At 43.0% G+C, this 25144-nt stretch overlaps 1 protein-coding gene across 4 annotated transcripts in view; it reads left to right on the forward strand.

Moving 5' to 3' along the window:
• Positions 1 to 3519: 3519 nt before the first annotated feature.
• The window catches only part of MAP4K4 (mitogen-activated protein kinase kinase kinase kinase 4), a 171072-nt gene continuing 149447 nt past the window's right edge, over positions 3520 to 25144 (forward strand). For 2 of the 4 annotated variants that reach the window (XM_056556091.1, XM_056556092.1), the window contains exons 1-2: positions 3520 to 3838; positions 4499 to 4564. In XM_056556091.1, the coding sequence (XP_056412066.1) occupies positions 3782 to 3838; positions 4499 to 4564 (123 nt within the window). In that variant the 5' untranslated portion in view covers positions 3520 to 3781. The remainder of the gene's footprint in view (positions 3839 to 4498; positions 4565 to 25144) is intronic. The other 2 variants (XM_056556093.1, XM_056556094.1) reach the window with 1 other exon arrangement.

The raw sequence follows: 25144 nt of genomic DNA on the forward strand, positions 1-25144 counted from the left end.
CTTGTGACTTCTGGTTGTAATACAGATGCAAAAATGAATTCCTATTAAGCTGGTGTGAACACAGCCAGAAGGTTTTGATAGAAAGAGAGATTCTGATGTGCTGGGGTAGTGAGTAGAGATGAGCGAACTTACAGTAAATCCGATTCGTCACAAACTTCTCGGCTCGGCAGTTGATGACTTTTCCTGCGTAAATTAGTTCAGCCTTCAGGTGCTCCGGTGGGCTGGAAAAGGTAGATACATTCCTAGGAAAGAGTCTCCTAGGACTGTATCCACCTTTTCCAGCCCACGGGAGAACCTGAAAGCTGAACTCATTTATGCAGGATAAATCATCAACTGCCGAGCCGAGAAGTTCGTGACGAATCGAATTTACTGTAAGTTCGCTCATCTCTAGTAGTGAGGTCCAGAAAATGGCGAATGCATAGGGGAAATCTTGGGTGTTAGACCTTTACATTGTGCTATTCATCTGTTACTCGTCCTGGAAGTGTGTCAATATATAGACAACAGTAAGTGCTCGTCCACAGAGTGGATTCTGCCTACAGCAGCCTTTGGTTGGTCTCATTGGGAGGCCACTGCTCAGTTCACATGTTGAAAGTTCCGTAGCGTAACTTTTAATGCAGAATTTGATTCCACGGAAAGAAAAGGCCCATGAGCCATGGTGACTTTGAAATTCAAGGATTCTTTTGGGCAGCAAATTACACACAATTATGGACATTTATCAACGGGTTTAAGTCAGGTTTTCTTTACTATAATTGTCGCAAAATTGTCGCAACTACACGATTTTTCGTGCGACATTTTGACTGGAAAGCGAGAAAAGCAAGTTTTCCAAAAATTAACTATGTAGTAATAATTTTAAAATGGACTATGGGTAGTCAGGTATTTATTAACTGCGACAGTCGCAACTGCGCAAAAAAAAGTCGCAACAGCGTTAAAAATTGACTAAATTTACTCCAGCTCAAACATGGAGCAGAAAAAGCTACTACCAAAAGAAAAAAGGAAAAATTGCTTACGTGAAAGAAAATTATCAACAGGCTGAAACCAGTTGATAAATACGTCACACATAAGCAAAACAAAAGTAAGGAAAAAACTACTAAAAAAAAGAATACATAAGCAAACATTGATAAATGTCCCTCAATGTTAACGCCGGACCCACTGAGGAAATTTTGCAAGGAAATTCTTCACAGAATTTTCTCAGTGTGAGCATACCCTTAGGGCTCGTTCCCATTATGGAACATAGCGAGAACAATTTCCTCACTGAATTCCTTTTGAATTTGAGTCCTTCCTGCTCCATGGTACTGGAGCAGAATTTAGGATGAATTGGTGTATATTTCCTGGGCATATGCCGTGGAAATAAACCAAAATTCAAACTTAGATAAGTTCCTCCAGTACTGCCGGGCTGTTCTACATTTTTCACTACAACAACCTGCAGTCTGAGCATTGTATAGGCTTAAGGCTGGGTTCACACTACGTTTTCTCCCATACGGGAGCACATACGGCAGGGGGAGCTAAAAGCTCGCGCTCCCGTATGTCACCGTATGCGCTCCCGTATGTCATTCATTTCAATGAGCCGACCGGAGTGAAACGTTCGGTCCGGTCGGCTCATTTTTGCGCCGTCTGCGCTTTTACAACCGGACCTAAAACTGTGGTCAACCACGGTTTTAGGTCCGGTTGTAAAAGCGCATACGGTGCAAAAATGAGCCGACCGGACCGAACGTTTCACTCCGGTCGGCTCATTGAAATGAATAACATACGGGAGCACATACGGTGACATACGGGAGCGCGAGATTTTAGCTCCCCCCTGCCGTATGCGCTCCCGTATGGGAGAAAACGTAGTGTGAACCCACCCTTAGATGGTGCCAAGACGGCAGGCTATACTAGTGCAGTATGTAGAACAGCCTGGGGACAGCGCAGCGCTGGGCTGAAAATTCATTCATTTCCAAGGGGAGGGGCCAAACCGGTATTGCGGTATGGGTTAAAATTCATATCGTGCAGCACAAAAATTTCGGTATGAACCGGTATACTGCCCAGCCCTAGCCCCTGCCCTGGTAGTATCTCTAGTGCATAAACCTGATGAGAGCATTGTGTTTGTATGCACGCAGCAGTGCATTGCAGTGTTTGGAGGTCAGAGGTGCAATGGGGGTGGTAGTCCACAGGTGCAATGGGGGTGGTAGCTGAAGCCCGACAGGTGGTCAATCTTCCACCAAATCCTTGTTGAAGTCAATGGGAGGCCGTGCAGAATTTCTGTAGTGTGAACGAGACTTTGACAGTACTATTGTGTACTTCCATTGTGCCATTGTACTCAGTGTCCACTTTACTTTAAAGGGAACCTGTTGCCATGAAAATGCATTGCAGTCTATTATAAGCATGTTATAGAGGAGGAGGAGCTGAGCAAATTAATATATATAATTATTAGAAAAAAATCAGAAAAACCTTTATTTTCTTCATTGAAATCTCTGTTGAGTCCAGGGGCGGTTCTACTTAGTGACTGACAGGTTAGGGTGGGTTCACATTACGTTTTTCAAGTACGTTTCCCATATACGTTTTCATTATTGAAAACGTATGGAACCGTATACATAGACAAATAATTGAAAACCGTATGCATCTAGTTGCGTACGGTTTGCTTGCAATACGGTTTTCTCCGGTACTCAAAACCGTGGTTGACCACAATTTTGTCTCCGGTTTAAAAACCGTACTGCAACCGCATATGTTTTTTTTTTAACATGGACATCAATGGGAAACGCACATGTATACGGTTCCATACGGGAAATCGTATATGGTTTTTACTTTGCACATGCGCATTTACATCCTAAAGTCCCCACCCAAGACCCCTCCCATTAAAAATGGGACATTTTCAAAAAAATATGTTTTTTTAAATAAAAACTGACAGAACTGTATGCACTTTTAAAAATGTATACGGTTTACTTTTTCCCATACTGTTCCGTCAGTTTTTTTGCCATACGGCTTTCTTTAGGAAAACGGATTGAAAACAGTATGGCAAAAACGTGATGTGAACCCAGCCTTAGATATGACCGCCCACTGGACTCCTAAGCCCAGAATGATAGAAATTCCTCAGAATCTTTTCCTCTAAATGTATATATCAATCTGCTGGACTTCATTTTCATGGCTGCGTTCAGTTCACATGCTGCGGATTTGATCTGTCCTGTTGATCTGCCATCAGATAGACATGGCGGAACTGCCATCATTTCTACTCTTAGTGTGAACATACCCCGAGATCATGACCTCCAGCCCCCAATATGTCCTTCTCGTGCCCGGCTACTGGATCGTCTCCTCACCACAGATGGCATCACGGATGAAGTTGTGGAAGTGTTGGTACAATGTATAGCGCGGATGTTGGCAGAGGAGGGTGGGCAGAGGAGGAGGAGAGGAGATGTCGGGGTGCCCGGATTGGTGCTGTGCTGGCTGAGGATTTTCTCTTCCCCACCCCCTCCCTCTGTCTCCTCTTTGCATGTCTGTGTGTCCGAGGGGAGGAAGAAAGGAAGAAAAGAGGGAGGGGAGGAAGGAAAGAGAGACGAGCCCGGATCACTGTGCTGGGAGCTGCCACCTCAACATGGTGTGAGATCGCCATCCTGCAGCCAGGGCACGAGAGGACGGCCGCACAGAGGGGGGCACGCCGGACACCGGGGGCCACTGCACCCCAATGACGAGTCGGTGGAGCCGTGCACGGAGAACGTGAGGGAGGAGAGGAGGATCTCGCCCTGCTGTGTCTGGATCCAGGGCGGGGAGGAGGGCACTGCCGGACATAGCACACAAAAAACGGGCGACCATGGCCAACGACTCGCCTGCCAAGAGCCTGGTGGACATAGACCTCTCCTCGCTGAGGGTGAGTGTGAGCGGCGCTACACAATAGAAAGGCGTGGAGCGGCCTCGGCCGGCCCCGTGTGCGGACGGCATTTATACAGCTGCAGCACCGCCATGGAGGGAGCCCCCCACCCACATGATGGTGGGAGGCAGGGTGGGCCCCTCTACCGCACAAGGCCGATGAGGGCACTGACCGCCTTCCTGCACTGCTGTACTTGTGGGTAGGATGTGCCCGGGCATCGGGCTGCTGGTGGCATAGGCACACTGGCTTCCTTTGTTTGCATGTATTGGCATGTGCCTCAAGTGGTGAGAGCAAGAAATGAGGGCGCAACAGCTGCATCCTCCCCATGCAATGCCCCCCCGTCCTTCATGTAATGCCCCCATGCAGTGCATCTCATGTAATGCCCCAACACCGCCCTTCATGTAATGCCCTTCATGTAATGCATAATGCCCCCCACAACCCCTGATGTAATGCATAATGCCCCTCATGTAATGCACCTCATGTAATGCATAATGCCCCCCACAACACCTCATGTAATGCACCTCATGTAATGCCCTTCATGTAATGCATAATGCCCCCACAGCGCCTAATGTAATGCCTTCATGCACCTCAGGTAATGCCCTCACACTCCCGCGTGTAATGCCTCTTATCTAATGCCCACTATGCTCTGCTTTCTTACAGGATCCAGCTGGGATCTTTGAGTTGGTGGAAGTGGTTGGCAATGGCACCTACGGGCAAGTATACAAGGTGTGTATGAATTGTGGGCATGCTAGTAATAGATGGTATTCCTGTACGGCATGGTGGGCAGGTCCGTTATGGGAAAGTGTATACAGGCGTCTGGCCCAAAATGTCTCCACGTTTACATGTCAATGTATATTCCAGGGGTATAGCCATACATGTGCGTGTAGTTACCTCAGGTTATTGAGCAGTATATTATGTACATCACGTGTCATGTAGTATAGACAGTGTGACTGTCACCTCAAGGCTGCGGCCTACACAATCTTCTGTATCCTTTACAATGTTACATGTGCTCCTACAGATACATGGATGTTATACAGTATAGGCACATTACACCAGTCCCTTTTCTCTGACCAACGTGCTTTTACCTGGAACGGATCCAGAAACTATGGCACGCATCTCCCCATGTTAGTTTTTGGGCACTTCTTGCCAGTTTGCCACTTTGACTTTGCCATGTATTATTTGACATCTGAAGAGACACAATGGGCCTTGTTTATAAAGCAGTGTTAGCCACTCCCGGCACCACCATATTGTCACAAAAATGACGTGACAGGTGACAACGTGTAGAAAGTGGCAAGAAAAGTGGGCGCGGTCTCCAAAGGTGACAAAGTGTAGTCTAGATTTGTTATGTAGCATTGTGGGAAATGGCAGCTTTTTGGTACAGATTTCGTTTTCTGTCAGGGTGTATGGCTTTGAAGACATTTGTTGTTAGTCATCCCAACAATTTCTACTAATTGAGCTGTTCTTTTCCATACCAATGTGTTTTTTTGTTTGTTTTTTATCGATTCAATCTGTAAAAAAAAAAAAAAAAAAAAAAAAAAAAAAACATTTTCTAGGTTTCCTTAGAAGGCACTTCACAAGTAGCCTGAAGTGTGTTCAAATGTTGGTTTGTAGTCTAGTGTGTGTGCGCTGTTAGGTTTGGGGTAGTTGGTAATAGTGCAGTGTTGTTGTCCTTGGATACTGCCCTTTTCCATGTGACCTTAACATCAGTGTGTGGAGCAGGAAGTTGGCCTCCATCATGTGTTCCCTCATGCAGCTTCAGGGGAGGACGTAGACTACGGCGTCATTACAGTAAATGGACGCGGCATCTCTTGGGGTTGCATGATTGTACAGGGAGTTGTTTTACAGATGTGACTAATAGTGATCAGCCAAGGATGATAAGACATGATCTCACTGAATACAATGGGATGAGCTGAATACAACCCATTTATAATGTGACTAGCACATGGTATTGTGCAGGACAGTGGAGCTTGTGTAAAGGAGAACTCCAGTGTGATCTAAAGGCTTTCTGCTCCCTGTATTTGCTGTTACAGTAACGTTTCTACATTGGAGTAGTTTATGGCCTTCGTGTTTGAAAACTATTTGTGACCTAGTGAGAGAAAGAAATAAGAAATTCATGCATTTCCAGGCCACCATTTCAGCTTGTGCTATCTTGCTACTAAAAGTTGTTAAGTCTTGTCTCATGACCAGGTGGTTGAACATTTGTTAGGCTGGGTTCACACCACGTTTTTGCAATACAGTTCCCGTATCAGTTTTTTGATTTAAAAAATAAAAAATGGATTCCTCAAAACCTGACTAAACTATCAAAAGGTATACAAATTTTAAAGGAGATGTGCGGCGCAGGCTTTTTCTATTCTGTCCTGCCTGGGCTGCAAAAAAAAAAGACAAAACAAACTTTCACTTACCTCCATATGTTGCCCCGGAGCTCCGCAACAGCTGATTGGTCGGCCGGGCTGTTTACTTCCTATTTCCTTTAGCCCGGTAAGTCACACGTTGCTTCAGCCTATCACCGGCTGAGGAGGGACATCGCTGTGGCCGATGATAGGCTGAAGCGCCGTGTGACTACCGGGCTAAAGGAAATAGGAAGTAAACAGCCCGGCCGACCAATCAGCTGCTGCGGAGCTCTGGGGCAACATATGGAGGTAAGTGAAAGTTTTTGTCTTTTTTTGCAGCCCGGTCAGGATGGAATAGAAAAGGTCTGCGCCGGACATCTCCTTTAATCCGTATACGGTTTGAGAAACTATGCCCAGTTGCATCTGTTATGTTTTTTTTTTTTTTTTCTTAAAGTTTTTCACTTTTCATTCCATTATGAATAAAGTTTCACTTGTTTGAAATTCCTAGAGAAAAACTGTGCAAAGTCAAAAACCGTATGGTGAAAACCGGATGGAACCGTACGCACATATGGTTCTGTACGGTTCCCATTGCCTCCCATGTTAAAAAAAAAAAAAAACACCTACTTTCAATACGGTTTTTCTCCCGGACCAAAAACCGTGGTAGGCTACAGTTTTGGGTACGGGGAAAAAAAAATGATAAACCCGTATAGGTTGCAAAACGGACACAACCTGATGCATCTTTTGGCGTACGGTTTTCAATGGAGAGTCAATGCATACGGTTTTCAATACGGTTCTGTACGGTTTTCAAATTGAAAAGGTATACGGGAACTGTATTGCAAAAACGTGGCGTGAACCCAGCCTAACAGATAATGCGTGACTGTATAGTCTTGTCAAAGTTTTGTAATATTTGGACTTTCCACCATAAACGTTATTTACATAGAAGCAATGAGAAACAGCGTTCGGCACAGCCGAATATCCGCAGCACTAATGCAGTTCACTAGCAGGATCCCAAATACAGAAATTACCAGTGCGGGGTGCTCAATTTGGGAAACACAGTCCGTCCGCAATCCAAAAAATAGAAATCAAAAATGGCACTCGCCCATCTGGCGAATAACTGTGACGTTTATTGTGCAAGTACAAACATACAGGGGAGCAGCATCGTGGGAGAGGGACGCCGGCCTGCCGGCGTCCCTCTCCCACGATGCTGCTCCGCTGTATGTTTGTATTTGCACAATAAACGTCACAGTTATTCGCCAGATGGGCGAGTGCCATTTTTGATTTCTATTTTTTGGTTATTTACATAGACCTGCTAGATATTGTTGCTAATTTATTATGTATGAGTGTTTTTTGAACTTTAGGAAGTAAAAAATCCATATATTGCTATAGCATCTACCTATATTTATCTCATCATCTCCTGTGTACTTTCCAGCTATTATACGTTTAGAAGTTTCAGGTATTATATATACATTTCAAAATTATAGTGAAGCCTATGGGTGGCTGTAGACTGGAATAATAAGGCAGATGTGTTCAAAATTAATGCTGTGGGACTTATGGGGATGAGCTACCAAAACCTGTATAGGGAAAAGAGCGAAACAGTTGCCCATAGCAACCAATCTTCCATTTTTTTGAATAGACCACTGAATAATGAAAGAAGCAATCTGGTTGCTATGGGCAACTGTACCACTCTGCCTGTACACAGGTTTTGTTAACTCTCCCTCTATGTGTTTCTAAAGGGAAGTTGTTTATAAGTAGAGATGAGCGAACTTAAAGTAAATTCGATTCGTCACGAACTTCTCAGCTCGGCGGTTGCTGACTTTTCCTGCATAAATTAGTTCAGCTTTCCGGTGCTCCCGTGGGCTGGAAAAGGTGGATACATTCCTAAGAAAGAGTCTCCTAGGACTGTATCCACCTTTTCCAGCCACGGGAGCACCTGAAAGCTTTACTAATTTATGCAGGAAAAGTCAGCAACCGCCGAGCTGAGAAGTTCGTGACGAATCGAATTTACTGTAAGTTCGCTCATCTCTATTTATGAGCAATCCAGTCTGTCTGAAAATGCAGGAGAAATAGTCAGCCAAATATAGCTTCATGCTAGCACGTAACAGTGATGGTGTCACTACATTCACCCGCACTAACCAGCAGTACTGGCTGGTAGTGCGGGTGACACTGATTAAAACGATACCTTTTGTGTCCTGATCAGTGGCTGCGTTCTGGAGATATCTTTATTTTAATGAATATACAAATGAGCAGTCTGGGGCATGGGCGGAGCTACGATCCCGGCTGTGGGCACAGTGATGTCAACGCTTGGCCCAGCTTAGGGTACGTTCACACGCGCTGATTTTTTTTTGCGGGTTTTCCGCTGCGTGTTTGAAAGTGGGCGGGCTCTTATTGGCTGTCCGCAGAAAGCCCCATTGAAGTCAGTAGGTACTGTGGCGGATTTTCCGCCGAGTAAATTCCGCCGCAGAAAATGTGCTGCGGACAGCTGAGAAGAGCCCGCCCACTTTCAAATACGCAGCGGAAAACCCGCTAAAAAATCACCGCGTGTGAACGTACCCTTAGGCTGGGTTCACACCATGTTTTTGCAATACAGTTCCCGTATACCTTTTCAATTTAAAAACCGTACAGAACCGTATTGAAAACTGTATGCATTGACTCTCCATTGAAAACCGTATGCCAAAAGATGCATCAGGTTGTGTCCATTTTGCATCATGTACGGTTTTGTCAGTTTTTTTCCCGTACCCAAAATCGTCGCCTACCACTGTTTTTGTTCCCGGTGAAATACCGCATTGAAACATATATTTTATTAACATATATATTTTTTTTTTATCAAGAACCTGATACGGGAATTGTTTTGCAAAAACGTGGCGTGAACCCAGCCTTATAAATTTTTACTTCATTCCCTGCACAATGCAAAACTACAACTCCCAGCATGCCCAGACAGCTAGGTATGCTGTGAGTTGTAGCACTGATGTCACTGTGTTTGAGGCCATAGCTCTGCCCATGCCCCAGACTAGAGATGAGCGAATTTACAGTAATTTGATTCATCACGCACTTCTCGGCTCGGCAGTTGCTGACTTTAGCATGCATAAATGAGTTCAGCTTTCAGGTGCTCCGGTGGCTGGAGACTCTCTCCTAGGACTGTATCCACCTTTTACAGCCCACTGGAGCGCATGAAAGCTGAACTCATTTATACAGGCTAAAGTCAGCAACCGCCGAGCCGAGAAGTTCGGTATGAATGTCGGGACTCCCACTGATCAGCTGGTTATAACCTCTTCTGTGTACAGGTGATCACTTTTAATCTTAACCCCTGTAAATGGCTTCTCGCCAAACAATCTAGGCCACACTATGGCTGTATCAGGCCTGATGTGACTTCAGAAGGTACATGCTACATTATTTATACTCTAATTGTCAGTCTGTTTTTTTTCCTAGAGGTGTTGTATGTACTGAGAATAAAAAATCAGTGAAAATGGCACAGCTTTAGTATTTTGTAATGTGTGATATGTAAACGGGCAAATTGGTTAAAAATCTCCTGCTCTGGCATACATTATAGTTTACTGAGTGACTTCAGTCTGTAGCTAGGAACATGCAGCTATTTGTTACTGTAATGTAATGATTTTCTTGCTCCTCCCATTCACAGAATGGTAGTGTGGCACCATTAAGGAATATTTTATATTGCCAGCCTAAATAAGGAGAATAAGGTCATTTGGAGTTGCTCTGCATCGTTTAGTTTCTAGAGTGGAATGAAGGCTTCTTTCACACTGTGAGGCTTCGTTTTTTTTCTTCTTTCTTTCACTTTTTTAGCGCCATTAACAACCATTATTGTAATGGAGCCTAGCGAGAGTCCTAACGGGCAAAGAAGATCACATTCACTTGAATGGGATTCCTCTAATGTCCGTTATGACTCCCGTTATTCTGTCTGACGATAGCGGGAGAAAAAGACGTCGCAAGCACAAATTTTTCTCCCGCTATCTTCTTATGGCCGTCACACTGCTGGGCACAAATGGTAGTGTGAAAGGAGCCTAGGTGTGGCCAATAACCATAGCCTATATAAAGCTGACCAAAAGGTGGCCCAAAGCGTGAGAGAACTGTCTGCTGAATACACATTTGTCCAACAACTATTTCTCCTTTCTCCCAACTCCATCAAAAATATAGAGTCTTGGTCAGTATCAGCATGGAAAGATCCATTAGGTGATTGTTTTTGTCTCTCTGTGTGATGTCAGATATTGGTTATAAATGGAAAGGTTTATTGGATGTCTCTATCTGAACAGCGGCCAGCTAACCTCTCTTTAAGTTCAATGACTAGAAAGAGCAGGGAGTGAAGCACACTGCTGAATGTTTCTCTCCCTTCTGTCAGGACAGCCCCATAGACCCATTTAAAGGGTCTGACACTGGTGTATGAAATGTCGTTTTTTCTTGTCAGACATATTTTTACCTTTTGTTTCCGAGAGAGAAGATATTTTTATCTAAATGAAGCAATGGCATGCTCTTGTCTCTGGTTACAACAATGTAATTTGCAGACTTCATCATTTTTTGTGTTAAGCCAATCTGTAATTCTTTATGTAAGTGTCAAGAAGGACTGCATTCCAGGTTCTGATAGGATGGAAAGTTGTCATCTGCTGCAGATTCCTCCTGGGAAGAGTTGTTCTTTAACTTAATAGGCAGATGATGCTTCGTAAATAAATACTATCAATATTTTAACCCATTGAGCACAAAGCCTTTTAAGAGACACTTTTTATTTATTTTATTTATTTATTTATTTTATTTTTATTAATCTACAGACCCATATGAGGGCTTGTTTTTTTTTGGGTGGCCAACTGAACTATGTAATGACACCTTTCATTTTACCATGGTTCATCCTGTGGGATTGTAACCATTTTATATATTTGTGTGTTTATATAATGTAAAAAAATATTTTGTCTTATTTTACACTTTGCCATAGTGGTCTTTTATATGCAATCATTAGATTACATTTGCTGTATAATCTATGCCTATTGCATAGTATAATCTCTATGCATCTGATACATCCTGCTTGTGTCAATGAAGCATTGAACCGGTGACCAGAGGCAGTTAAGGGGCATACCTCCGTCATTTAGCTCATTTAGCTCATCATAATCGGTCGATCCCTAAATCGCAGCATTTAAAAAAGGTATAAATGCAAAATGCTGGTTAGCTTCGTGTGCTCACCAGATCCCTGCAATGTAATAGTGGGGCTATTACATTGCAGGGATCTGGTGAGCACACGCAGCTAACCAGCATTTTGCATTTATACCTTTTTTAATTGCTGCGATTTAGGGATCGGCCGATATTATCGGCTGATATTCACGATTTTTGATGTTATCAGCAATTACCTTGCCAATAATCCGATAATGTACCGCCCGCAACACCCAAACCCCACCCCCCTCGCCGCACCGCATGCCGCCCCCATTGCCTCCCCTATCCCCGGTTTTATAATTACCTGTTCCCGGGGTCTGGGGCCCATGCTACTTCTGGCTCCAGCTGCGTCCTACGTTACGCTGTGCGCTGCGCAGAGCGGTGACCTCCTCAACGTGACGTCACCGTCAGTGCGCACAGGACGGGAGCCAGAAGTAACGCGGACCTCGGACCCTGGGAACAGGTAATTATAAAACCGGGGATAGGAGAGGCAATGGGGCAGTGGCGGTGAGGGCGGTGTGCGGTGCGGGGGTAGGGGCGGGGATAGCTGCGGTGTGCGGTGCGATGCAGGGGTAGCGGGGGGGGGGGGGTGGCTGGGGGGCAATGGCGGTGGTTGGGAGGACCCCCGGACAGGCAGGGGGGGGGGAGAAGCGGGTGGCGGCATTGGTCTCTGATTCAGCCAAAGCCGCTGCAGTTCATTGATTTAAAGCGCCCGCTTTAAATCAATGATCTGCAGCGGCTTCTTAGGGGGTGGAGAAATAGCCGATAACTTATACCGGAATATCGGTATAAGCTATCAGCCTGAAAGGCCACAGATTATTGGTATCTGCCCTAAAAAAACGATATCGGTCGATCCCTACTGTGATTGACACTGATCACTCTGTCTAAAGAGTTAATGACGGGATCACAGCTCCCTGTCATTAGTGGTGAGTGTCCCGCTACTGACAATAGCCATCACTCATAGCCTATGAAACGAGCTCAGCCCCTATGCTTACTTCATAGTTATTTAACACTACAGGGCATACATGTACATCCTAGTGTGTTCAGTCCCAAACAGCAAGGGCGTAAATGTACACCCAGTAATGCCCTAGCTATGTTTATTTAGTTGTTTGTTTAGTTAGAATGTCTTGTCCTTTCTATAAGGGTACTTATACATGTATCAAAATTAGTTTGGTAAATGTCCATAGGAAGGTTTGAAGACTTGCTTGCACCAAATCTTAGCGTTGGTGCTTCATTGTAATGCTTCTGCCTGTGATTGGCTACATTGATCACATGACAGGATGATTTCATTAATGGGCCATGTAAAGAGATGCTAACAAAATGGTAAGGGGAGTACACTGCTTTTTACTGGTGGTTGTTGTTGTTAATATTACTTTTTTTTTATAAACCAAACTTAAGCATCATTGGATTTTGCTGTGTATAAAAATCCACTATCCATTTGGTTGTGGATTTCTTCTTTCCCATAAAAATACATTCCCCACCAATCCATTCACAGACCTGGACAATTAGAAATCTGTATCACGTGACTTATCATGTGACAATGTTTGGCAGTATATGAATGAAAATGTTCCCCACGTGCATGGTGCTGTAATCTGCTGCAGGTCCTCAGCATTTCCACTACATGTGAGTAGTAACCTGATGGTATCTGCGGCTCATGTCAGCAGGTATGACATCAATCTGAAACTGTAGTTTTAGGAATCACCTGGGGTTCTCGGTTTTTGGCATGTCGGATCTTGTCCAGGAAGACAGCAACTTCCTTTAGAATTATATGTGAGCGAAAGAAAACAAAACCTGGAATAACCGTCAGTGTATCGGCCTCCTAGACAGCTGAGTCAGTGACATCCCTTTTTCTCTGTCAATTGTTTTGCTGTAGACCTCACATTTATCAGCTAGGGGCAAGATCAAGCAATGGGGAAAAATGCCATTCAAGGGGTACTCCGGTGAGTCAACTGGTGCCAGAAAGTTAAACAGATTTGTAAATTACTTCTATAAGAAAATCTTAATCCTTCCTGTACTTATTAGCTGCTGAATACTACAGTGGAAATTCTTTTCCGTTCGAAACACAGAGCTCTCTGCTGACATCATGAGCACAGTGCTCTCTGCTGACATCTCTGTCCATTTTAGGAACTGTCCAGAGTAAAAGGAAATCCCCATAGCAAACATATGCTGTTCTGGACAGTTCCTAAAATGGACAGAGATGTCGGCAGAGAGCACTGTGGTCATGATGTCAGCAGACAGTTCTGTGTTTCAAAAAGGAAAGAATTTCCGCTGTAGTATTCAGCAGCCGGTGAGTACAAGAAGGATTAAGATTTTTTAATAGAAGTAATTTACAAATCTGTTTAACTTTCTGGCACCAGTTGATTAAAAAAAAAAAAAAAAAAAGTTTTTCACCGGAGTACCCCTTTAATGTATAAGCACAACTGCTATTCTGTCTGTTGCTGTATGTCACTTCTGACCTGATGTTCCTGAGCTCGAAACAGATTTCTTTAGACCAGTGGTCTCCAACCTGCGGACCTCCAGATGTCGCAAAACTGGAGGTCCGCAGGTTGGAGACCACTGCTTTAGACATTGTGTAACATGTTGCTGCAGTTGTCTGATTTAGTATGCCTTCATCCATAGTAGAAACAGTAGAAAAAGTATCCTAAGCTTTCCACACATGGCCCTCTATTCCTCCTCTTCCTCTGGCAGTTGGGGTTTTTAGTGATCTACTGACATGCTGATACTTTTGACATGTTTTTTTTAAATTTCTTTTACATCTGAGGCCAGATTCACATAAGTGTTGAGCTCCTTTCAGGGAGTTCTGTTTGCTAAGTCTTGTGTATTCAAATGATGGGAGTTGAGTGGAGAAAACTCCTACAAAACAAAGGATACCAGTTGGAAATCCAATGGACCCCATACAGTCATTGGTATCTGCCAGGACCTGTTGTGCAATAGACTATCCATGTCCGTTGTTTGTCTGTGCCTTGAAGCTTTCTGTAAACATTAGATTAAAGTTTAAAGGTGAATGCTGGCAAAAATGTTATTTTGCTATTATGCTCAGCTTAAAGGGGTACTCCGGTGAAAACCTTTTTTCTTTTAAATCAACTAGTGGCAGAAAGTTAAACATATTTGTAAATTACTTCTATTAACAAATCTTAATCCTTCCAGTACTTATTAGCTGCTGCTATGGTCCACAGGAAGTTCTTTTCTTTTTGGAACACTGATGACATCACGAGCACAGTGCTCTCTGCCGACATTTCTGTCCATTTTAGCAACCATGCATAGCAGATATATGCTAAGGGCAGCATGGTGGCTCAGTGGTTAGCACTGGGGACTTGGGTTCAAATCCCACTAAGGACAACAATAAATAAAGCGTTATTATTATTATAATAACATCAGCAGAGAGAACTCTGGTCGTGATGTCATCAGAGAACATTCCAAAAAGAAAAGAATTTCCTCTGTAGTATTCAGCAGCTAATAAGTACAGGAAGGATTAAGATTTTTTAATAGAAGTAATTTACAAATATGTTTAACTTTCTGCCACCAGTTGATTTAAAAGAAAAAAGGTTTTCACCGGAGTACCCCTTTAAGGTTACTATGCATATGCTGTAGTACAGAACCTCAGTCACATTGTGCTATCCTTACCCTTTCATTTCTGGCTAGTTAGGGTCATTGGGTCAATGTAAAGGAGACCAGGAAACATCTGTTGCTTTTATAATGGCTAAGGCAGACAGGCTCCACCAGGGATAGGATTAAGTTAATGGTGTCTAATAACAGTATTTTATTTTCTTTTTTTTCATGTTTTTGCTGCTACTTTTGCACATCCAATGGATGAGAAGTTAGCTCTTAGGTTTAACTGTGCATGTACATATAAATATACATGTGGAAAACCTTAATTATTCATTAAAATAGCCATTTTCTACTGGTGCATTATTGGCAGGATTATAAACTTTACAATTCACCAAGTTAGTCAGGATTTGTGTGTGAAGTGCAGTTTATGACTGTAGGACTCCGGCCTCTGCAGCGATCCTCTTCCTGGTTGCTGCTGGTCTTCACTCTGTGGCTTAGCTAATCGTCTACCATAGGGATGTCCTGTTTCTGTTGGCAATAGGCTGAGTGGCAGTGTAATCGTCCCCAGCACCAGGAAGAATACCGGGGCCAGTTGTCGTTCCATCACACTGCCACTCAGCCTGCGGCCAGTGATTAGCTAAGCGACTGACCACTGGCAACTAAGAAGAGGATCGCTGCAGAGGCCGGAACGGGTTATTGGAGTCATTGGAGGAGTTTGCTTTTTTAAATGCTGGCAGTCTTGGGAAATTTGAAAAAATTTTTTTGTATCTCGGAGTATTCCTTTAAAGCACCCTACATCATTATATCTGACTATATTCTCGCTAAGTCTTTTTATTTTTAAATTTTTTTTTTTAGGATATAAAACTAACCAATTTAACTAAAAAAACAGCCAAGAACCGAACTGTTCTTTTAACAGTGTGTTTGGTTAAACTCTACGGTAAAGCATCCCTTTGTACCCAGACACACTGGGGGGATTTTATCATTGTGGAAATACGGTAGTTATTTTTTGCCGTTTTAACCCGTTATTGCCCGTTATTAAGAACGTTATTTTGTGACGGGCGAATGAATGGGAGAAATTGTGTATTTTACAGTGTGAAAGCAGCCTAGCTGCAGCAAATGGCTCGGCATGTCCAGGCATGCTGGGAGTTGAAGTTTTGCAACATCTGGAGGGCCGCCAGTTTGAGACCCCTGATTTTATATTTTTAGATCTGAAGCTGCCCACAATAGAGAAATTATACATTTATTTGGTGAACAAGGTCATGGTTAGATTCAGTAACAAATCTGAAAATAAATAACTAATGTTATATCGAGTTAGGAAGAAATCTGCAGTTGGTATCAGTAGGGGTTATCCTGTGAAAAACCTTTCTCACCTTTTGTGTGGACTGCTGACAAATATTTCACATTGGCATAATACTGTATACGGTTCCATTTTTCCCGTATGGAACCGTACACATGTGCGTTTCCCATTGACGTCCATGTTAGATAGGGGATAAGTTGTCAGCACGGTAGTACCCCTTTAAGCAGGTATGGCAAGGGCTCCCGTTTCGAGGCCTCGCCATACCAGCCGGCCCCCAGCTGACTACATTAATAGCCGACATGCGGCGATGCGGGCGGCTATTAACCCTTTAGATCGCCTCTGTCAAAGCTGACAGCGGTGTCTAAAGGTACCTTTTAACTGCTTTCTGGTAGTCCAGTGGGGTGGATGCCCCCCCTCCGCAGCGTGATCATGCGGGGGAGGGGGGGAAGGAAGGGTCTGATCCACTTCTGAGGTAGTCGGAGGCTTTATCAATTGAGCGCACACAATCAATTTGGTTTTATGGAACCACATTGATCTGTATGAGGAATCAAATGATTCCTCCTAAATGTCCCCTAAGGGGACTAAGATTGTTAAAAATAAATAAATTAAAAAAAAAAATTTAAAAACGCACACATTAGCCCCTTCCTTATTAAAAGTTTAAATCCCTCCCCTCTTCCCAAATTCCATATAAAAAATATATAAACATAATAAAAATAAACGTGGTATTGCCTCGTGCGTAAATGTCCGAACTATAAAAATGTAAGGTTAATAGAACTGCACGGTCAATGGTGGACATGTAAAAAAAAAAAAAAAAAAAAAGTGATCAATAAGTCCGATCAAAACAATCATAGTACCGATAAAAACTTCAGGTCATGGTGCAAAAAATTAGCTCCAATGCCACCCCGTATATGGAAAAATAAAAAAGTTATAGAGGGCAGAAGAGGACAATTTTAAACATACTAATATTGGTGCATGTAGTTTTAATTTTTTAAAGTAGTAAAATAAAGAAAACCTATATAAATTGGGTATCCTTGTAACTGTATGGACCTACAGAATAAATAAATGGTGTAATTTTTACTGAAAAGTCTGCGTAGAAATGGAAGTCCCCAAAAGTTACAAAATGGCATTTTTTATTTTTCCAATTTTACTTCACAAATATTTTTCTGGGTTCGCCGTAAATTTTGTTGTGAAATGACTGATGTCATTACAAAGTACAATTGGTGGCGCCAAAAATAAGCCTTCATATGGGTTTGTATTTGCAAAATTAAAAGCGTTACGATTTTTAGGTGATGAAGTAAAAACGAAAGTGCAAAAAACTGAAACTCGTGGTCATTAAGGGGTTAAAGGAAATCTGTCAGTAGTATCACCCGCACTAAACCTGTCACAAAAGCTTGTAGTCCGGGTGATGCTGATTAAAACGGTACTCGCATTGTACAGATTCCCCCTGCGGTTCTGCCGCAAATAGCAATTTTCTGTTAATGCTAATAAAGGCCTTGGGGCATGGGCGGAGCTCCGATTTGAGCTTGGCGCATGCTGTCGTCATCTTTTCCGGGCGGCCTCTCCGCCTGCCTCATCAATGTTCATAACCTCTCCCTGCTCCTACGCCCGTGTTAGTGTACGGCTGATGCACCGCATACTCTGTACTCCAGAAGCGTGCTCCAGAAGCATGCGCCGTACACTATCATGTGCGAAGGAGCAGGGAGGGGGGGGGTTATAAATATTGATGAGCTGGGCGGAGCAGCCGCCTGGTGAAGATGACGTCAGGGTGCCCCAAGCTCAGATCGGAGCTTCACCCATGCCCCAATGCCCTCATTTGCATAAATAGAAAAAACGCGATTTGCGGCGAACGGCTGGGCGAATCTGGACAGCATCCCCCGAACCACAAGCCTGTGTGACAGGTTTAGTGCGGGGGATACTACTGACCGATTTCCTTTTTAAGATCCCATAAACATTAAATGGAGGTTGTCAGGTCAGAGCCAGACTATTTTAGGGAGAACAGAGAGCCCCCCCCCATAGGCAGATATCAAGGGATGGTGGTAATAAAGATCAGCTTGTTGGATTTTAGTATCTATGCATGGCTGAGTTTGACATCTTTATGACGCTTCATTTCATATTGCCAGCTATAGTGTTCATCACAAAAAACCTTTGACATGAGAATAGAAGCTTGTAGGTGTTCGTTTCATGGCTCTGAGATCTGAACAATCAGGACACATACAGATACAATGTAACCATGTGAAAATCGGTCTCCCTTATAACCATGTTTTTGAAAGCCTAATGGTGAAGCTAATTAAATTTTCTGTAATAACTGGATCATGTTGAGGCAATAATCATGAAGAGCCATATGTCTCTCTTACAATTCCCAAATAATCTGCCCAGTGATGGCATAGCTGGCAAGACTCTTGATAACCTGCTTTACAAGCAACTTTGCAGTTCGTACCAAAGTGGTTTACTGTTCAGAAATCACAAGTCATCGACCTCTTCAGTTCAGAATATATGGTAATGGATTATGTGTGCTTTTATTCCTTTGTTACCTGGGTGCATAAAAAACATTTAAATAAAACAATTCATGTTGTGATAATGAATGTTTGTCATTATTGTGTATTTGTCACTTGTGCCAACTGAGCATCAGGCCTTTGGCTCTCTTTATGCTTTTTATAATTGGCCATTACTTCCTGTTAGTTTGTAATGTTGAGGATATCATATAACTAAAAAGTGTTATCTTCTAATGTTAAAGAACCCAATGCTAAAAAGGTAGGGTCACACACAGTGCATACGCAACGTATTTGATGCTGCAAGAAATCTGCGCCAAACTTGCAGGGCTTTCCTCCCCACAGCCCTGTGTGTGCAGTGTTTGGAGGCATTCAGCATGTCCCAGTTATGTGGGTGTGCTCAACCCGTCTCTGAACCTGCACACACAGGCCTGCAGCGGGGACAGCCCTGTGTCTACTCATAGCGCATATTCAGCGTATTTCCTGTTGTCTGGCAGATTTCTTGTAGTGTTAAATACGCTGCATATGCACTGTATGTGACCCTACCCTCAGGCTGTGTTCGTACCACAATTAGGGGAAATGGCGGGAGAATTTAAAGGAGATCTCCAGTATTGAAAAACTTACTCCCTATCCTAAGGATAGGGGATAAGTTTCAGTTTGCAGTTCCATATCCCTGTATTGAGGGGGCGGGTTGGCCGCCGCTTTGTGCCGAAGAGCCAGGGCCCCGTACGGGAGATCCCCCGCGATCTGAAACTTATCTCCCTATCCTTAAGATAGGGGATAAGTCTTCCAATACTGGACTACTCCTTTATATACCAGCTGCTCCCGCACCCCTGCTGCACCCAAGTCATTTCAATAAGCCAGAAAAAGTGAGCCTGTGACTCTGGTCTGCTTATTTTTGGACTGTATCTATTTTGTTGCTGGACTAAAACAGCAGCAGACCACAGTTTTTAGTCCAGCAACAAAAACTGAAACGGTGAAAAAAATGAGTCCCTAGCTGGCTCCATCCGGCTCATTGAAATGAATGGGGTGGGTGGCACAGGTTCAGCATGGATATGAGAGCAGCCGGTTTTCAAATTCTCCAGCTGTACCTGGCTGCTGATGTGAAGTCAGCCTAATTGAGACATTTATTTTGTGCTGTAAGACTTCTGAAATGATTGCTGTGTGTGGATAGTATAAACAGGCTTCCCACAGATTCTCTTGACAGCACCCTTTCATGCTCTTTGTATATAATTCATTGGAATAAGAGGCAGTATTTTTACTCTAATGCAAGACTAATCTGGCATTTCTATGAGCCTGGTAGCCAATGTGATGAGACATGGGCATACACTTTAAAAAAAAAAAGTTATTATTTTAATACTTTACTGTTAGAAGTTCTGGGATCATATTTATCACAGATCTTTTTTTTTATCAGTTTGATAGAAAATGGCAAAGCTATGCCTTTTTATGTTGATTTGTTAAGTCTTTTAAAAAAAGTAGTTCCACTTTTTATGTGCCTGGTTGCTCTGTGTATTTAGGTATAATGTTTTCTGAGGCTTCCTAGGACTGTATCCAACAGTTTTGGACTCGAATAACATGGTTTCTCTAACCTCCAATCAAAATATGGCACCTCCTTAAGCTGATCTACATTGTCCACTCTCACCAGAAAAAGGCATAAATACAAAAAGTAAAGACCAGCTCTGTTGGAAGTAAAATCCGAAGATTTGGGCAACAGTGTTGCAAAAAAACATGGTAGCTGATGCCAACATGTTCCAGACTGGCCAACATCTTAAAGGACATGTCCGGTTCTCACTTTTCTTATTGTATCCGTTCTGGGCTGCAAAAAAAAGAAAATAAGCTTTCTCTTGCCTGCCTACGCTCCCCCGGTGCTCCGGTACTGGTGTTCAGTCCCCGGGCTCTATTCTTCTTACTTCCTGTTAGCCCGACACGTCATACGGAGCTTCAGCCTATCACTGGCCGAGGCGGGACATCGCTGCGGCTGGTGATAGGCTGAAGCTCCGTGTGACGAGCTGGCCTCAGGCCGGACAAAGCACGTCTGTATGCGCGAAATGTCGGCATCGCCTCCGAGCGCTCCATACAACACCGCGTGATCCCGTCACACTGGACCAGCTTTGTTAGCAGCTGACCACGGACCAAGCCGTGAGTGCACTGCACCTCTTGTTGTTTAGAAGTTAATTTATGCTGAAATTCTCCTTTAGGGTATGTTCACACGTACGCAGATTTGATGCGCAGTATTTGATGCCAAGAATTTTCTGATGCCAATTTCAATGTAAACTATATGACTGAGCACAGCTTCCAATCAGCAAATCCTGCGCATCATCCTGTACGTGTCAACGTACCCTTAAAGTGGCCTTCTTTACAAACCTGTAGGTTCATTATTTGTGTGTGTGAAAATCCTTAGTCAGGACACATGAAGTGAGGGCAGAGCCTAGTTAGTGCTGTGCCCAGGAGAAAGGGAGAATGCCTGGGCTTTGTACCTGCAATCCGTGAGGTTGATAGGGAAACCTTTTATTTATATATATTTTTTTAATCCCCTTAAAGAGCTCTGTGTTGAAAAGATGACAATGGGTATATTACAGTGTGTGTGTGTGTGTGTGTATATAATATGCCGAATATGGTGTGAAAATAGCCTTATCTGGTTACAAGCCATCTTGTTGATGGCAGCTATGAGAAGGCTTATTTGACTGATTATTTACCACTAAGGAGGGGGTCACTTGAACTGTGGCAGTCAACATACACATTAGAAATGATACTATATGCACATCATGTTTGGATAATATGTCAGAGGTGGATGATAGGGTTGCCTAGTGACAAGTATTTTCACTTTATAAAGTGGCTAGGCTGGCCTAAATTTCGAAGCAGTCACTTTGCAAAAACTAGTAATGTGCTGCTGATGGGCTTCCTTTTGCAAGCCATAAGGGCAAGTACTCTGAAACATCTAGTGTGTCTGCCCAAACCAGTTACTTGTTGAGAAATGGAACCAAGAACAGTCATGTTTTAAGGGTGGTTACTGTCACCTTATTCATGTTGGCGCTGGCCACAGATTCAGGTGTGTTTTAGGGTACGTTCACACGTGCGGACCCACAGCGTCTTTTACGCTGCAGATCTGCCGCTGAAGGACCCCTGCATGGTGGCTTTACATGTGCCTGCTTGTAGCGGCAATACTCTGCTACGAGCAGACACACTGCTATTTGCAAGTCGCAGCGTGCATGCACAGTATACTTTCACATCGCGGCAGCTCATGGCCTAGCAAATGGAGCAGGGGGAGCGGCTGTGGATTTGTGTGAGTGCACTGCCCATGCGCGTCAACTTGCACATAGTGTGTCTGCTCGTAGCGGTGTATTGCCGCTCTGAGCAGGCACATGTAAAGCCACCATGCAGTGGTCCTTCAGTGGCGGATCTGTACCCTTAAAGTCTTAATAACCTGTTCATTTTGTAAGTACCCAAGATAGCCCCAATATTGCTTTGTTTGCTCTGCTTATTACATAATAGTCGAAGTATCGTGTTTGTTACTCCCATGTTCCTCCTATTATCTACCTGGAAGATTTATGTTTAAGAGAAGCAGATGTCACTTAAAGTTCATATACCAGAAGTTCATCTTCAATACAGTGTTAGGGTGCATTCACACCACGTTTTTGCAATCCAGTTCCTGTATACGTTTTCACTGTGAAAACCGCACGGAACCGTATTGAAAACCGTATGCATTGACTCTCCATTGAAAACCGTATGCCAAAAGATGCATCATGTTGTGTCCGTTTTGCATCCTGTATGGTTTGGTCAGTTTTTTTTCTCGTACCCAAAATCGTAGCCTACCACAATTTTTGGTCCATGTGATGTGAGTCTATGGGAACCGTACAGAACCGTATGTGCGTACGGTTACATACGGTTTTTGACTTGCACTGTTTTTTTTTTTTTTCTTGGAATTTCAATCAAACAAGTGAAACTTTATTCATAATGGAGTGAAAAGTTAAAAACGTATACGTTTTTTTCTTAGAAAACAGATGCAACCGAACATCATTTTTTAAAACCGTATATGGTTTGTACACACGTTTTGATACAGTTTAGTCCGGTTTTGAGGAATCAGTTTTTCATCACAAACCTGATACGGGAACTGTATGTCAAAAACGTGGTGTGCATGCACTCTAACACTTAACTGCATACCAGCTAACATGGAATTTCTAAATGAAAAACATGCATGTATATCTAAAATGGAATCTGTTAGCAGTTTTGAGCCTTCAAAACTGTTGAGTTTGATATAAAGGATAGGGAGAGGAGAAGTTTCTGTCATGCAGGTTTCATTCTTTACAAAAAAGTCTTGTAACATTACAGCCAGAACTATTGCAAGTGTCCAGGAGGTGGAGCTTTCATGCTTAGTTGGCAGAGCTCTCCTAGGTTCCACAGCGCCTTCCCCCAACTTTGAGAAACAATTCTAGAAGTCTCCTGGTTAGACACTGGGGCTCTGCCAGGTTGGCTGGGGAAGCCCTTTTACACTTAAGGTATGCTTTTTGTATTTGCCTGCGGGCTTATTAAAGATTTCAAAAAAAGTCCTACTCCTCTATTGGGCCACAGCTGCGGTTCTGATGGCCTGTCACAGGAAACATTTGTGAGCAGTAAGGATTGGGAGTCATTAGAACAGCAGCTCCTGGGGATGGAGTAGGTGAGTAGGACTATTTTTTATAATCTTTATCTTAATTTCCAGACAACCAATTTTATTTATTGCCTTTCCTATATTTAACTGTCATAGGGCTAAACACTGCTGACTGATATCAGTGCAACAGGTTAATCAAGTCATTGGGTAGCAACATAATCCGCATAGAATGTGTCGTCACATAAAAACCATTTGGTCCATCTTGTCTACCCAATATTCTGAATATAATAAATTGTCCCTGACCCTGTCTTATGTGAAGGATAGCCTTATACCTATCCAATGCTTGCTTAAACCCCGCCACTGTATTTGCAGCTACCACTTCTGCAGGAAGGCTATTCCATGCATCCACTACTCTCTCAGTAAAGAAATAAAACTGTCCTCTTGTGGTAGTTTTTCTTCTTTTAAATATGCTCTCCTCCTTTACCGTGTGGATTCCCTTTATGTATATAAAAGTCTCTATCATATCCCCTCTGTCTCTTCTTTCTTCCAAGATATACATGTTAAGCTCCTTTTTAACCTTTTCTAATAAGTTTTTTTATTTATTTTTTTATCCTGCAATCCATGTACTAGTTTAGCAGCGCTTCTCTGAACTCTCTCTAGAGTATCTATATCCTCAGGGGTATGGAAATGTAACTACTTGTCCACGGGACTAAAACGGAGAAAAATCTACTTGTCCCTCATGACAATCCACTTGTCCGGGCCAATTTTTGCTTTTACATTCTCGTTTTTTTCCTCCTCGCCCTATAAAAGCCATAACAAACTACTATAATAATACTTTACATTTTTCCATAACATATGCTCCGAAACAAAAAAATCTATAAAAAATATATTGATGAAGTGAAATTGAAATAGTAAAAGATAATGTAGCAAATTTGGTGGTTTTCTTTTTTTTAACGCCATTTACCTTGTGGTTGAGCTTACATGTTGGTTTGATACTTTAGGTCGGCCTGATTACAGCAATAAGTTTTTATTGGTACCATTTTTGTATTGATCAGACTTTTTGATTGCTTTTTATACATTTTTTCATAATATAAAAAGTAACCAAAAATACGCTATTTTGGGAATTTTTTTGCACGTACGCCATTGACCGGGCGGTTTAATTAACAATATATTTTTTGAATTTGGACATTTCCGCACACGGCGATACCACATATGTTTATTTTTATTTACACAGTTTATTTAAATGGGAAAAGGGGGGTGATTCAAACTTTTATTAGGGAAGCGGTTAAATTACCTTTTTATTAACTTTTTTTTTTTTTTTTTGCAGTGTTATAGCTCCCATAGGGGGCTATAACACTGCACACACTGATCTTTTACACTGGTCCCTGCAAAGCTATAGCTTTGCATTGATCAGTGTTATAGGCGGTCGATTGCTCAAGCCTGGATCTCAGGCTTGGAGCAGTCAATCGCCGATTGGACATGACGGAGGCAGGTAAGGGGAACTCCGCTCGCATCCTAGCTGTTAGGGACATTGCTATTTTATCGCAATGGTCCCGATCAGCCCGACTGAGCTGCCAGCAAGCTTTCACTTTCATTTTAGACGCGGCGATCAACTTTGATTGCCGCGTCTAAAGGAGTTAATAGCGCACGGCACAATGATCGGTGCCGTGCGCTATTTGCCCAGGGTCCCGGTTATCATTAGCCACTGGGACCGACCTGGTATGACTGCGTGACCCTGCGTTATATACCGGGACCGGGCCAGGGCGTAAAAATATTCTGAACTTTTTCCAATTTTTTTAAATTGCCATTTTCTGACCCCTGTAGCTTTTTATTTTTATTTTTTATCTTTCCTGCATACGAGGCTGTATGAGGGCAATTTTTTTGCGCCATAATCAGTTCTTTGTA

Source organism: Hyla sarda, chromosome 2 (assembly GCF_029499605.1).
Source record: "Hyla sarda isolate aHylSar1 chromosome 2, aHylSar1.hap1, whole genome shotgun sequence".
Taxonomy (NCBI): Eukaryota; Metazoa; Chordata; class Amphibia; order Anura; family Hylidae; genus Hyla; species Hyla sarda.